The 15,409-nt window shown below is 41.2% G+C and overlaps 2 protein-coding genes across 5 annotated transcripts in view; one reads left to right on the forward strand and one right to left on the reverse strand.

Annotated features, from left to right (window-relative positions):
- Positions 1-15,409, reverse strand: part of PSMG2 (proteasome assembly chaperone 2) — a 66,778-nt gene that overhangs the window by 28,682 nt on the left and 22,687 nt on the right. The window contains exon 3 of the mRNA XM_017951511.2: positions 10,003-10,094. The gene's annotated coding sequence lies outside the window, so the exon portion shown is untranslated. The remainder of the gene's footprint in view (positions 1-10,002; positions 10,095-15,409) is intronic.
- Positions 1-15,409, forward strand: part of CEP76 (centrosomal protein 76) — a 39,508-nt gene that overhangs the window by 5,480 nt on the left and 18,619 nt on the right. For all 4 annotated transcript variants that reach the window (XM_021929920.2, XM_009192333.4, XM_021929922.2 and 1 more), the window contains exons 6-8: positions 1,849-1,946; positions 6,027-6,155; positions 10,295-10,483. In XM_021929920.2, the coding sequence (XP_021785612.2) occupies positions 1,849-1,946; positions 6,027-6,155; positions 10,295-10,483 (416 nt within the window). The remainder of the gene's footprint in view (positions 1-1,848; positions 1,947-6,026; positions 6,156-10,294; positions 10,484-15,409) is intronic.

Here is a 15,409-nt window from a genome sequence, read left to right on the forward strand (position 1 = left end):
ATATGTCATTGTTAACCTTTTAATAGCCACGGTTCATTTGTCAATAGATTTTATATCCTTAAAATGCTTTTATAATCCAAGATGGAAACCTGTAAAATAGAATTTCATTAGCTACAATGGGACCCCAGCATCCTAGTCTTGAGAAATGTCTTGAAGAATAGTATCAGTATAGCACTTCACGGTCAATCTGACCTTGTCTTAGGAGAAATGGTTTTTTCTGGAAAATGAATACAGGAATTTTGAGGGTTTTAATTTCAAGTTCATTTGATATAATGTAAGGCTATAAAGAAAATTAATATTCTTGACACACATACAAACTTATGTGTGTCCAGCCAGCACACCCTGGAATACATCCTCTTTGGTACCAGTGATTCTTGCAAAATACGGAGTAGGTGTTCTCCCAACCTTTTACAGTGTGGGTGAGTGAGACTTGGAAGAGGTAATAATTTGCTCAGTGTCAGTATCAAGTACCCCTTGAGGGCAGAGCTGGTACCTATCTTATTTATCACAGTCTCCTTGGAATCTTCACACTGCCTGCTGTGTAACACATATTTGCTAATAAAATGAGAAAACAAAACCCACCAATGTTTTATCTATAACATATAATGGAATTACTTTGGTTTTGAACCTTAGTCACAGAGTTAAAACTTGCCAGTGGACAGCATAGACTTAGTAATTTAGACTTTTTTTTTTTTTTTTGAGACGGAGTCTAGCTCTGTCACCAGCCTGGAGTGCCGTGGTGCAATCTCAGCTCACTGCAACCCCCGCCTCCTGGGTTCAAGCGATTCTCCTGCCTCAGCCTCCTGAGTAGCTGGGACTACAGGCACACGCCACCACACCCAGCTGATTCTTGTATTTTTGGTACAGGCAGGGTTTCACCATATTGGCTAGGATGGTCTCGATCTCTTGACATTGTGATCTGCCCGCCTTGGCCTCCCAAAGTGCTAGGATACAGGCGTGAGCCACCACATCCGGTCAGTAATTTAGATTTTAATAAGTCATACCAAGAATGTATTTTTCTTTAAATAAAAATTATAGAAAAAGTGTTCTTTATGTAGGAAATTTATTTTCAAAGACAATACCCAATTATTTGTCTTCAAAAATAGGCCTAACATGATAATCATAGCAGTGACCTGGAAACAAGCAGATTTCTAAAGAAGCATTCACTAAAGAAGCATTAAATCATTTTGATGTGAAGCATATTTGTTTACTAGTTCTTTAAATCCAGGCATGGATTGAAAATTTCTACTCAGCCTGTAATTTGATAATGGGAAGTGACAAATGGGAGTTACTATAAGTGACAATATAAATGCTTTCTAATTTTTAGTGTGTGTGTGTGGAGACAGAATGAGGTGTTAACAGTTGCTTTGACTTTGAATTTAATGTAAGTCTGGTTGACATTGTACATTTCATGAAGATAAAAATTAAGAGTCTCAAATCCTTTAGGTCAGAAACGTTTCTTAAACCATGTTAGAAAGGCCAGGTGTAGTGGCTCATGCCTGTAATCCCACCAGGCACTTTGGAAGGCTGAGGCGGGAATATCACGTGAGCTCCAGAGTTTAAGACCAACCTGAACAACATAGGGAGCCCCCACCTCTACTTAAAGAAGAAAAAGAGCGTCAGAAAGCTAAGAAAATAGTTAATCTCCTTATAATTAGATAAACACCTTTGTTTAAAAAAATTGATTTGGTTCATTTTTAGTATGAATATTAAAGGTGATGTTGAATGTTATCTTTAGTCCATGTAAGTGGTAAAACACCAAGTGCCTAAGTTATTTTGGTTAGACTTTGGTTGAGTAAATATACATAGTACTGAAATCTCTGAAGTTCTTAATATTTATGTTTATAGGCACAGAATCAAAAGTTTCTGTGGGAATTTTAAATATAAAACTTGAAATGTATCCACCACTCAATCAAACATTATCTCAAGAAGTAGTGAACACACAGGTAAATAGTTATGAGTTTCTCTTTTTTTGTCTGTCTGTTTTCATAGTAGTGTATTTAACTGTTGATCCTAGAAGGCACTCTATTTTTAGAAAATTACCATTTATTACTTTCTAGATTAGCACTCAGAGGTTCACAAAAAGGATGAGAAAGAAGATAAGACTGTTTTCCTAGGAGAATCTGTATCTAGTTTGGGAAATACAATGAACGTTTATTGAGACAACATAAGAATTTTACAGAATAGGCTGGGCGCGGTGGCTCACGCCTGTAATCCCAGCACTTTGGGAGGCTGAGGTGGGCGGATCACAAGGTCAGGAGATCGAGACCATCCTGGCTAACACGGTGAAACCCCGTCTCTACTAAAAATACAAAAAAAAAAAATTAGCCGGGCCTGGTGGTGGCGCCTGTAGTCCCAGCTACTCGGGAGGCTGAGGCAGGAGAATGGCGTGAACTCGGGAGGCGGAGCCTGCAGTGAGCTGAGATCCGGCCACTGCCCTCCAGCCTGGGCGACAGAGCCAGACTCCGTCTCAAAAAAAAAAAAAAAAAAAAAAGAAAAGAAAAAATTACAGGATAAAGCTGAAGAGGATAAAAGAGTGAAGTGTAACCTCGGTGGGGTGGGATTTTAACGTTTTCACGGACATTTATTGAAAGCTTGCTGCTTGTGTCTTTTCTGCTCTGCCCTCTCAGGGTAGAAGCGCTTGCCACTTCTAGAGTGTATTTGGAAAGGGTTTTTCCCTAGTTCCACTGTCAGGTTTCTGACGAATTGCTTTCTTCCTGGGTCTTACGAGATCGGCAGACGTTTTAACTCCTCTGCATTGGATTTGCCGTCCCGTTTAGTTCCTGCCAGTCTGCAGTTTGGAGGTTCTCATTATCTGCTGACTTGCTGGATGGCACTCGTGGCATGGTTCTCCTTGATTCCATACACCACCCTTTACTCCACCTTGCCTGTCATGTTGTTCCTTTTACAGACCTGTGGTTAGATGCTAGTGCTTCTCCCTCAGGCAAACAATGCCCTGCCCTGTTTTCTTTAAACTTTTTTTCCTTCCTTTTGTAAACTCTCATCTCCCTCTAATCTCTAGCTTCTGACATATGTCATGGGTGGTATATATACCTGAAACCACATAGTGGAAACCAATCTTGATGTTACTCAAATAAATACCCAGCCGTATGGGAGGCTAAGGTGGGAGGATCACTTTTGAGTCCAATAATTCAGGACCAGCCTGGGCAACATAGTGAGACCCTGTGTCTACAAAAATTTTGAAAAATCAGTCAAACATGGTGGTACATGCTTGTAGTCCCAGCTCCTTGGGAAGCTGAAATGGGAGGATTACTTGACCCAGGAATTTGAAGTTACAGTGAGTGATTGTACCACTGCACTCTAGCCTGGGTGACAGACTAAGACCATGTCTCTTAAATAAATGGTGTATACACACATATACATATATGTATACGTGAGGGTTTTTTTAGCTTGTTTTTTTCAAACAGTCTCGCTGTTGCCATGTTGGAGCGTAGTGGTGCAATCTCAGCTCACTGCAACCCCTGCCTCCCAAGTTCAAGCAGTTCTCCTGCCTCAGTCTGCCGAGTTGCTGGGACTACAGGCGTGTGCCACCACGCCCACCTAATTTTTGTATTTTTAGTAGAGACAGGGTTTCACCACGTTGGCCAGGATGGTCTCGATCTCATGACCTTGTGATCTGCCTGCCTCGGCCTTCCAAAATGGTATACGTGAGTTTTAATCATGTTATTCATATATTTATGTGACATACAAAGTAAATGTTTGGGCTCTACTTTTTTAGGGTAGTAGCTTGTTTTTTTAAATTAAATTTTATTTTTTTAGAGACAGCATCTCACTCTGACTCTCAGGCTTGAGTGCAGTGGTGTAATTATAGCTCACTGAAACCTCAAACTCTCAGCCTTAAGCAATCCACCTGCCTCAGCCTCCCAAAACACTGGAATTGCAGACATGGACCACTGTGCCCAGCCAGGTTCTCCTTTTTAAACTTAACATTGTTTTATATATTTTTTCTCATATTTCCACTGTCATATTTATAATTTCTAGTGACTAAAACATAAGTTTATTCTGTTTCTGATAAATTGCTTCTAATTTTATCTTTAAAATTGCACTATTAAAAATTTTAGCCAGGCTAATTCGTCTGTAATCCCAGCACTTTGGGAGGCCAAGGTAAAAGGATCACTTCAGGCCAGGAGTTCAAGACCAGCCTGGGCAACATAGGTAGACTTCATCTCTACAAAAAATTTTAAAAATTAACTGTGCATGGTTGGCGCATCCCTGTAGTCCCACCTACTGGGGAGGCTAAGGCGGGAGGATCACTTGAGCCCAGGAATCTGAGGCTACAGTGAGCCATGATCATGCTACTGCACTCCAGACTCGGTGACAGAGCAAGACCCTGTCTCTTAAAAGAAATTAAAGTCAGAAATATGTATGGATCCTAAACAGGTGTTAAAATGTGCTAGACACTGTTCCAGACACTGAGCATGTAGCTGTGTACAGGGCAGCAGACAGCTAGACAGCTTGCTCTCAAGGAGTTTAGATTCTGGTGCAGGAGAAGCAATCAGTCAGCAAACAAAATAATCAGATAGTAGAAGGTGTTTTGTGGAGAATTATTACAGCGGATATGATATAGTGGTTATTGGGTGACTGATCATAGGTCAAGTGACTAAGGTAGGGAAAGGGTCTGAACGGCAGGAAGTAACCACCCACGCAAAGATTGGGGCTGAGCTTCCAGCATTGGGAACAGCCTAGAACAAAAGCCCCTACGGAGGAACGAAAGCCTCCTGTGGCTGGAGTGTAGTGGGCTGGGGAGAGAGGAGAAGATGAGATAGCGTTCATAGGCTGGGCAGGTATTTTGCAATGTGATGGAGAATGAAGTTTTTTTGTTTTTGTTTTTGTTTTTTTTTTTTTTGAGACAGAGTCTCACTCAGTTGCCCAGGTTGGAGTGCAGTGGCGTGATGTCTGCTCACTGCAAGCTCCGCCTCCCGGGTTCACGCCATTCTCCTGGCTCAACCTCTCGAATAGCTGGGACTACAGGCGCCCGCCACCACGCCCGGCTAATTTTTTTTGTTTTTAGTAGAGACGGGGTTTCACCGTGTTAGCCAGGATGGTCTCGATCTCCTGACCTCCTGATCCGCCCGCCTCGGCCTCCCAAAGTGCTGGGATTACAGGCGTGAGCCACCGCGCCCGGTCGAGAATGAAGTGTTTTAAACAAGAGAATGACAGTGTGTTTTGTTTTGTTTTGTTGAGATAGAGTCTCACTCCATCGCCCAGGGTGGAGTACGGTGGCATGAATGCGGCTCACTGCAACCTCTTCCTCCCAGGTTCAAGCAATTCTCCTGCCTCAGCCTCCTGAGTAGCTGGGATTACAGACATGTACCACTATCCCCAGCTAGTTTTTGTATTTTTTGTTGAGATGGGGTTTCACCATGTTGGCCAGGCTGGTCTCGAACTCCTGACCTCAAATGATTCACCTGCCTTGGCCTCCCAAAGTGTTGGGATTACAGGCGTGAGCCACCACGCCCAGCCTGTATGATTTACTATTAAAAAATTTCTGGGCCAGGTACGGTAATCCCAGCACTTTGGGAGGCCAAGGCGGGTGGATCATGAGGTCAGGAGTTTGAGATTAGCCTGACCAATGTGGTGAAACCCTGTCTCTACTAAAAATACAAAAAAAAAATTAGCGGCGTTTGGTGGCACGCGCCTGTAGTCCCAGCTACTCAGGAGGCTGAGGCAGGAGAATTGCTTGAATGTGGGAGGCAGAGGTTGCAGTGAACTGAGATCACGCCACTGCACTCCAGCCTGGGCGCCAGAGCGAGACTGCATCCCGCCAACCAAAAAAAAAAAATTCTGTCTTGGGAGGAAAAAAAGGTGACTTATGACTATTGTATGGAGACTGGCTTGGACTAGGGGTAAGTGTAGAAACAGGGAAGTCAGAAGGCTCTTATAGAAGATGATGATGACTCAGATTAGGGTGGTAATGATGTAGAGAAGTAGATAAATTTGTTACATATTTGGTAGTAATTAAGGATAATGAATAGAAATTGAAAAATATTTTTTTAAATTTCAAGCTTGCTTTGGAACGTCAGAAAACTGCAGAGAAAGAGCGATTATTTCTTGTATATGCCAAGCAGTGGTGGAGAGAATATTTGCAAATTCGACCCTCACACAACTCACGACTCGTTAAGATTTTTGCACAGGTTTGTAAATTATATTAAAATAATTTTATGCCTGTATTTGAGATTTACTGTTACGTGTGTAAATTTCGTTTAGTATTTATTTGTAAAATGTATTCCAAAAAATAAAAGTGTATTTGTAAAATAAAATGCTGACTTTGTAATATTTTCTTTAACTGCATAGGTGAGTGGCGAGATCAATCTATGTCTTATTTTACTTTCAATTTCAATTATTGTGGGTTTTTGAAAAATCAGCTTTCTCAGGTTGAATCAGTTATTGTGTTTTAAACCCTTTCTGAATATATTTGTTTTAAAGTAGATGAAAATCTATTTTGTTTAACTTGGAATGTGTATTTGCTTGATACTTAGTGCTAAATAATTAACCATTTGGACACTTTGCAGGTTATATGTAAATCCAGCTCTTGTGTGCAGAACCGGGGGGCTCTGGGCATATATATATTTTTTGTTAGGGTTTTAAAAAAAATTCTATATAACCATGACCTCTAAGCCAGTGACCAGTAATGTTTAACTGAAGCATTTCAACTATGTATCTCTGCCTCCATTTTTCCTGAGTCCTAAACCCATTTCTTCTCTTTTACAGACCAACATAAATTATATGGTCAGGGTCACTTATTTTTTGTAACTCCTAAGGAACAGTTCAAATATTTTGTATATATTCAGCCTCATATAGATGCTTTCATATAAGTATAGTGTAGAATATTAAGTTTCTCCGATCCTGTGCATCCATCCAGCTTTACCCTACTTTCCCTAGATTTTGGAAAAGGCTAAAAGTGGTTTAGTTTCCAGATGGGGAGCTTGGGAATGAGAGGTTGACTAGAGGTGGGAATAAGGGAAATGGCTTCTGACTTTCTGATAGCGTTGTTTATATATTGAATGACTGGTTGGCAAGATAACAACAATATCAGGACAAGGGCAAGGAGAAACCAATCAAAATATAACTGGCTTCCTGGCTGGGCACAGTGGCTCACGCCCGTAATCCCAGCACTTTGGGAGGCCGAGGCAGGTGGATCACCTGAGGTCAGGAGTTCGAGACCAGCCTGGCCAACATGGCGAAACCTTGTCTCTACTAAAAATACAAAAATTAGCCAGGCGTGCTGGCGGGCGTCTGTAATCCCAGCTACTCAGGAGGCTGAGGCAGGAGAATTGTTTAACCTGGGAGGCAGAGATTGCAGTGAGCCGAGATCATGCCATTGCACTCCAGCCTGGGTGACGGAGTGAGACGGTCTCACGACAATAACAATGACAAAAAATATACACACATATATAAATAAATACAGATATGTGGTTTTTTTTTTTTTTTTTTGAGACGGAGTCTCGCTCTGCCGCCCAGGCTGGAGTGCAGTGGCCGGATCTCAGCTCACTGCAAGCTCCGCCTCCCGGGTTCACGCCATTCTCCTGCCTCAGCCTCCCGAGTAGCTGGGACTACAGGCGCCCGCCACCTCGCCCAGCTAGTTTTCTGTATTTTTTAGTAGAGACGGGGTTTCACCGTGTCGGCCAGGATGGTCTCGATCTCCTGACCTCGTGATCCGCCCGTCTCGGCCTCCCAAAGTGCTGGGATTACAGGCTTGAGCCACCGCGCCCGGCCAGATATGTGTTTTAAAAACTGGCTCCGTGCTGTCTATATAAATGAGGCATTTCTTCGTTGCCACGTGGAATTAGGAACCAGAGAGGACTCAGGATGGAGTAAGGCAGTGAATCAGAGAAATGGTAGGATCAAAGAGGAGGAAAAAGTTGCGACGCACTAAGAAGTCAAGGACGTGGGGTTTTCTTTTACGAAATACTACTTAAATGAATTCCTCTCTCTGAGAATTCATTGTAAGATTTGAACCACAGAAGGTAATTTAGTCTCATAGTAACCATATAAGATTGTCAAGTGGCCAGGCATTGGCTCTTTTTGTAAACAGTATGAAGGTTAGAGAAGAGAACGCTCTTTTCAAGGCCAAACAGCAACTCAGTCATGGCAAAGCCTGTATTAAACTGGAATTTTTACTGGTGCCTTTTTAGTTTGTGCCACCTCTTTCCATACACAGAGTAAATAAAATACTGATTTAATTTAGATTCGCCAGACCTGTTTCTTGCTGCTGCTTCCTGTATTTGACTAGTTATGAAATTAAAGAACAACAGTATAAAGCAATCTAATTATAAAATCAATATTGCTTTTATAGATGAAATATATATAAATATATATATAGATGATATACAGATATATCCTGCCTTTAGAATGTAAAACTTTTTCTAGAGTGTTTTTTGAAATTTTGCTTTCACTTGACTTGGTTAACGATTTTTTATTTTTTAGCTTGTGGGGATATATTTAGATAATATTAGAATATTGCTATAATAAAACGATATATCTTACATTCTAAGATGCTACTATTGATGATTGACTTAGGCAAATGCTTCCACTTCTTATGTGCTCATCTTTTCTTGCCTGTTAGTGGACTTGTAAGAATAGGAGTAACAGTCCTACACCTCAGTCCTAACCAAAGATCTGTAGATTCACCGTGGCCATCATACTTAATAATTCATTATTCTTTTTATCCTTTGTTAGCTGGTTTTGCTATAATATAATAGTAATTCATTGATGCCTTTTGAACTTTTTAGTGCAAAATACCTTAAAATAAGTTACAGAAATTGAACTTTAAGGCCACTAGGTTTTAAGAAAATGTTGTAAATCACTTGAGGATTGAGGATATCCTTTTAATATTTAATTTGTGATTTCAGGACTTAGTATTCTTATACAACAGTAAATTATTAGTAATGCTAAGTTCATGTAAAAGAAAATCATAGTTCTCTATATCCCCCCAAAATTAGAATAATAATCCTCTGTTTTAAAAATCAGTGCCCTCTAGGCCAGGCAGAGTACCTCATGCCTGTAATCCCAGCACTTTGGGAGGTTGAAGCGGGCGGATCACTTGAGGTCAGGAGTTTGAGACCAGCCTGGTCAGCATCGTGAAACCCTATCTCTACAAAAATACAAAAATTAGCCAGGTGTGGTGGTGCACACCTGTAATCCCAGCTACTCAGGAGACTGAGGCACAAGAATCGCTTGAACCTGGAGGGGTGCAGGTTGGAGTGAGCTGAGATCACACTACTGCACTCCAGCCTGGACAACAGCGAGACTGTCTCAAAAAAAAAAAAAACAAAAAAAACTGATGCCTTCTACTGTTGAGAACTATAGGTATGAGAGGAATCTATAGCCAATTTGCTCTGCAACATAAAAATTCATGATCTTTCTCACTATAATCAAATGTAAATAAGTGAGATTTTTTTTTTCCCTTGCTGAAGTATGGGACTATATTGGAAAAAGATGTTTTGGTTATGGAGAAAGACATTAGTGGTCCTGATAATTCAGACAGATGGTGTTTCTGTTGGCTGGGTTAGATCTTATGTCCTGAGGAGCCCTACCAGAGAGGGTAGGTCATCTCCAAATGTTGAATAGTAAGTGGCCCTTTTACAGTGCCGTGTCAGTAACCAGGAAGGTAAAGAGATTGTGGGCTTTGGTAATACTAACTGTAAAATCACAGTGGTAGACAGTCATCAGAGACCTATATATGCATACAAGTTATTCAGCACCAACACCAAGATACATCCTGTATTTAGAACGTAAAACTTTTTCTAGAGTGTTTTTTGAAATTTTGCTTTCTGTTGACTTGGTTAACAAATTACTGTTTCCTGTGGATCGCTAAATTTGAGGCACTAACAGAAACAAACTAGAACCAAGCTATGATCATTTCTGTTATATGAGCCAATCAGAAGAGTTACTTGTTCTGTCTGGCTATATATTGTTAAATTCTATATGGTAATGTGAAAGAATGCTTCAGCTTAGAGCACCTCTCCCTCCCCTACATACCTGCCCACACGTTTCTCAGCGGAGTTCTTATTGCCACAGCCTTTGGAGTAAAACCGCTCAGAGCTAGATAGCTGTAGTTCCCCAGTTTTCATCTATAAAATGAAAATAATAGAGATGAGGATTAAGGGAAATTATATACACAGCACTTTGCAGCCTAATACCAGATACAAGGTAAGCACTCAATCAATGGTATGCTGAATTATTTTATCCTACATTAATGTATTTGAAAAAAACATATTATAACTGGGGATGATTAACATGTCATTTCAGATGTTTTTCCCCTTTTCCCTAGGATGAAAATGGGATAAATAGACCAGTCTGTTCCTACGTTAAACCACTTCGAGCTGGACGGCTTCTTGATACTCCAAGGCAAGCAGCAAGATTTGTTAATGTCCTTGGTTATGAACGAGCCCCTGTTATTGGAGGAGGAGGTAAACAGGAGCAGTGGTGCACTCTGCTGGCCTTTCTCTGTAGAAGCAAGGTATTATACACACATAATAGAATTAAGTAGCAGTATATCATAGTTGCTCTGAATTTGTAATCCATTTGTAAAATAATGCCTTAGGAAAATGTACATATAGTCAACCCTCTGTACCCACAGGTTCTGTATCTGTAGATTCAACCAACTGCAGAGCAAAAATATTTATAAAAGTGAAAAATAACACAATAATAAATAATAGTACAAATATAAAACAATGGAGTATAACAACTGTTTATGTAGCATTTACATTGTATTGAGATTTTTAAGTAATTTAGAGGTGATTTAAAGTACATAGGAGGATGTGCTTAGGTTATATGTAAAATACCATTTTGGCTGGGCGCAGTGGCTCATGCCCGTATCCCAGCATTTTGGGAGGCTGAGGCGGGTGGATCACCTGAGGTCAGGAGTTCAAGACCAGTCTGGGCAACATGGTGAAACCCTATCTCTACTAAAATACAAAAAATTATCTGGGTGTGGTGTCACGTGCCTGTAATCCCAGCTACTCAGGAGGCTGAGGCAGGAGAATCGCCTAGACCTGGGAGGTGGAGGTTGCAGTGAGCCAAGATTGCGCCATTGCACTCCAGCCTGAGGACACAGCAAGACTCCATCTCAAAAAAAAAAAAAATACTATATACCATTTTATATAAGCCTTGAGTATCCATGGATTTTCTTTTGCAAGGGTCCTGGAACTAACCCCTTTGGGTACCGTGAGACAGCTGTGCTATCAACTTGACCACGTCAGAACCTTGTTCTGTTTTTCATAACATTTAAATATCAATACACAAAAAACTCAGTATCTTTATTTTCTCATGTGGTTTCTTATTTAACTTACTGTGATTTCTGTGATGTAGGGACCTACAAGTACTAAAGTGTCAGAAATCAACTTACAGAATGAATTAGAGACAGCCCCAGGACCAGACCATGGCTTTCTGGTACTATTGATGTGTTGAAATTTGCTCAGATAATACATCTTTAAAAAAGAGAAAATGGGGCCAGGTGCGGTGGCTCATGCCTGTAATCCTAGCACTTTGGGAGGCCTAGGTGGGCGGATCACCTGAGGTGATTGAGACCAGCTTGACCAATGTGGAGAAATCTTGTCGCCACTAAAAATACAAAATTAGCTGGGCGTGGTAGCACATGCCTGTAATCCTAGCTACTCAGGAGGCTGAGGCAGGAGAATTGCTTGAAACTGGCAGGCAGAGTTTGCTGTGAACTGAGATTGCGCCATTGCATTCCAGCCGGGCAATAAGAGCGAAACTATCTCAAAAAAAAAAAAAAAAAAAAACAAAAAGATAAAATGGCAGTACAAAATGAATATAGAAAAGAAATCTTGAATGGCATGCTATTTTGTTTAGTTTTACATACAAATGTATATTTAATTACACTTTTTGAATGACTTGATTTCAGTAAACTAATTTTATAGATTATGGGATATTTCCTAATCTGTATTCTAAAAATGTTGATAGTATGATAACAAACAAGTAAAACTATCTTTACGCTGGGTGTGGTGGCTCACGCCTGTAATCCCAGCACTTTGGGAGGCTGAGGCGGGCGGATCATGAGGTCAGGTGATCAAGACCATCCTGGCTAATACAGTGAAACCCTGTCTCTACTAAAAATACAAAAAATTAGCCGGGCGTGGGGGCATGCACCTGTAATCCCAGCTACTCGGGAGGCTGAGGCAGGAGAATTGCTTGAACCTGGGAGGTGGACGTTGCAGTGAGCCGAGATCACACCACTACACTCCAGACGGGGCGACAGAGCAAGTTAAAATATGTATATACACATATATGTGTGTGTATGTATATGTATATAACAACAGCATTAACAGTAATGGTGAAACTTTACCCATAATTCTATTCCCAGTTTATCATTTTTAATATTTTTTCTCCCGTATATGTATCATTTATTCCATAATTATAATTAATGTAAATAAATTTTTGTATCTTGCTTTATAATTAAGCATTATGCTATGAACATTTTTCTATGTGTTGCTACAATCTTTCTGATTTCCTTTTTTTTTTTTTTTTTTAAATGAGACGGAGTTTTGCTCTTGTCGCCCAGGCTGGAGTGCAATGGCACAATCTTGGCCCACTGCAACCTCCATCTCCTGGGTTCAAGCGATTATCCTGCCTCAGCCTTGCTAGTAGCTCGGATTACAGGTGCATGCCACCACCCCCAGCTCATTTTTGTATTTTTAGTAGAGATGGGGTTTCACTGTGTTGGCCAGGCTGGTCTCAAACCCTGGTCTTAGGTGATCTGCCCGCCTTGGCCTCCTGAAGTGCTGATTTCCATTTTTTTAATGAGTGTTTAAGTTTTATTGAGTCAATATACAAAATATACTTAACTGTTTCCCTATTGTTAAGTTCCCTAACTGCCAAGTTAGGGTCGTTTTTTTTATTCAGTGGTTTTGTTGTTGTTGTTTGTTTTCTTTTGTTTTGTTTGGGACGGGGTCTCGCTCTGTCACCCAGGCTGTAGTGCAGTGGTATGATCTCGGCTCACTGCAACCTCTGCCTCCTGGCCTCAAGCAATTCTCCTACTTCAGCCTCCTGAGTAGCTGGGACTACAGGCATGGAGCCACCATGCCTGACCTTTTTTTAAATTTTTTTGGTATTTTCAGTAGAGATGGGGTTTCTTGGCCAGGCTGGTCTCGAACTCCTTGCCTCAAGTGATCTGCCCGCCTCAGCCTCCCAAAGTGCTGGGATTACAGGCAAAAGCCGGCACACCTGGCCATAAAGTTAAGCTCATTTTTAATTTTTCGATGTTATCGTGAATGAACTTTTACATTGACTATCTTTGCAGATATTATTATTTTACTTTTGAATTTTCTTTAGGACAAAATCTCAGAAATAATTGGGTCTAAAAGGTTGATTGGCCACATGCAGTGGCTCATGCCTATAATGCCAGCACTTTGGGAGGCCAAGGTGGGCAGATCACTTGAGGTCAGGAGTTCGAGACCAACCTGGCCAAAATGGTGAAACCCCGTCTCTACTAAAAATACAAAAATTAGCTGGGTGTGGTAGTGCACACCTGTAGTCCTAGCGACTCTGGAGACTGAGGCAGGAGAATCGTTGGAACCTGGGAGGAGGAGGTTGTAGTGAGCCAAGGTCATGCCACTGCATTCCAGCCTGGGTGACAGAGCGAGACTCCATCTCAAAAAAAAAAAAAAGTGGCTGGGCGCGGTGGCTCAAGCCTGTAATCCCAGCACTTTGGGAGGCCGAGACGGGCGGATCACTAGGTCATGAGATCGAGACCATCCTGGCTAACCCGGTGAAACCCCGTCTCTACTATAAAATACAAAAAACTAGCCGGGCGAGGTGGTGGGCGCCTGTAGTCCCAGCTACTCGGGAGGCTGAGGCAGGAGAATGGCATGAACCCGGGAGGCGGAGCTTGCAGTGAGCTGAGATCCGGCCACTGCACTCCAGCCTGGGCGACAGAGCGAGACTCCGTCTCTAAAAAAAAAAAAAAAAAAAAAAAAAAAAAGTAAATTAAAAAATAAAAGATTGGTTATTACATTTTTGTAAAGTCACTTTAAGAATTATAAAATGCTGTTTGTTTTCTTACAGTTAATTTTTTTAAAAAAACTGTAGCACCACCAATGCAAATTTTTTGGAGAAAGAAATTTCTTTGCCAGGTAAGGTGGCTCATGCCTGTAGTCTCAGCACTTTGGGAGGCTGAGGCAAGCAGATTGCTTGAGCCCAGGAATTCGAGACCAGCCAGGGCAACTTGGCGAAAGAAACCCCGTCTCTACAAAAACACAAAAAATTGCTGGGCCTGGTGATGAGCGCCTGTGGTCCCAGCTATTCAGGAGACTGAAGCGGGGGAATCGCTTGAGCTAGGGATGTCAAGGCTGCGGTGAGCTGAGGATGTCAAGGCAGCAGTGAGCTGAGATCACCCCTACTGCACTCCAGCCTGGGTGACAGAACTAGACCCTATCTCGAGAGGAAAAAAAAAAAGAAAGTTCTTTTCTGAAACGCAACTCAAATAGTTATTTTTGCTTTTGCCTGTAGTTTTTGTACACTTAAATACAAAATTGTAGCCATACTGTTTAATATCTTAGTAATTTTTTTCACAGAACACAGTATCAGATATTTTCTTTTCTTTTCTTTTCTTTTTTTTTTTTTTTTTTTGAGACAGAGTCTCACTCTGTTGCCCAGGCTGGAGTGCAGTGGCACGATCTCAGCTTACTGCAAGCTCCGCCTCCCGGGTTCAAGTGATTCTCCTGCCTCAGCCTCCCGAGTAGCTGGGATTACAGGCACACACCACCATGCCCAGCTAATATTTTCCGGTTTTTTATAGGTCTTTATAACTTTTAAAATTGAAAGTAATATAACCACCTCAAAGAAAATCTGGAAAATAGAGTGGAAAATTATATATAACCTCCCCAGTAGTAACCATTGTTGGCATTTTGTTGTTGTTCTTGCCAGTCATTTTTCCTATGTATATATATTTTCTTGAAATTATCACATATAGATACTATCAGTCATTGGTTGAGTGCTTTTCATTTATTTGCATTTCTTGCTGTATGACTTGTTTGCTTGTTTGTTCATGTCCTTCAGCTATTAATCTATTAAAATATTCCAGGCTGGGAACAGGAGCTCATGCCTATAATCCCAACACTTTGGGAGGCTGAGGCAGGAGGATCACTTGAGCCCAGGAGTTCAAGAGCAGCCTGGGTAACACAGTAAGACCCCCGTTTATACAAAAAATTAGCTAGGTGTGGCAGTGCACACCTTTAGTTCCAGCTACTTGGGAGGCTGAGACAGGAAAATCACTTAAGCTTGGGAGGTCAAGGCTGCTGTGAATCATGTCACCAGCCTGGGTGACAGGAGAGGCAAAAGGCTGTCTCAAAAACAAAAACAAAAAAATTCTACTTTTCTTTCTATGTTGTGTGAGTTCTTTATAAAACTTTTTTTTTTTTTTTGG

Source organism: Papio anubis, chromosome 19 (assembly GCF_008728515.1).
Source record: "Papio anubis isolate 15944 chromosome 19, Panubis1.0, whole genome shotgun sequence".
NCBI classification, from domain to species: Eukaryota; Metazoa; Chordata; class Mammalia; order Primates; family Cercopithecidae; genus Papio; species Papio anubis.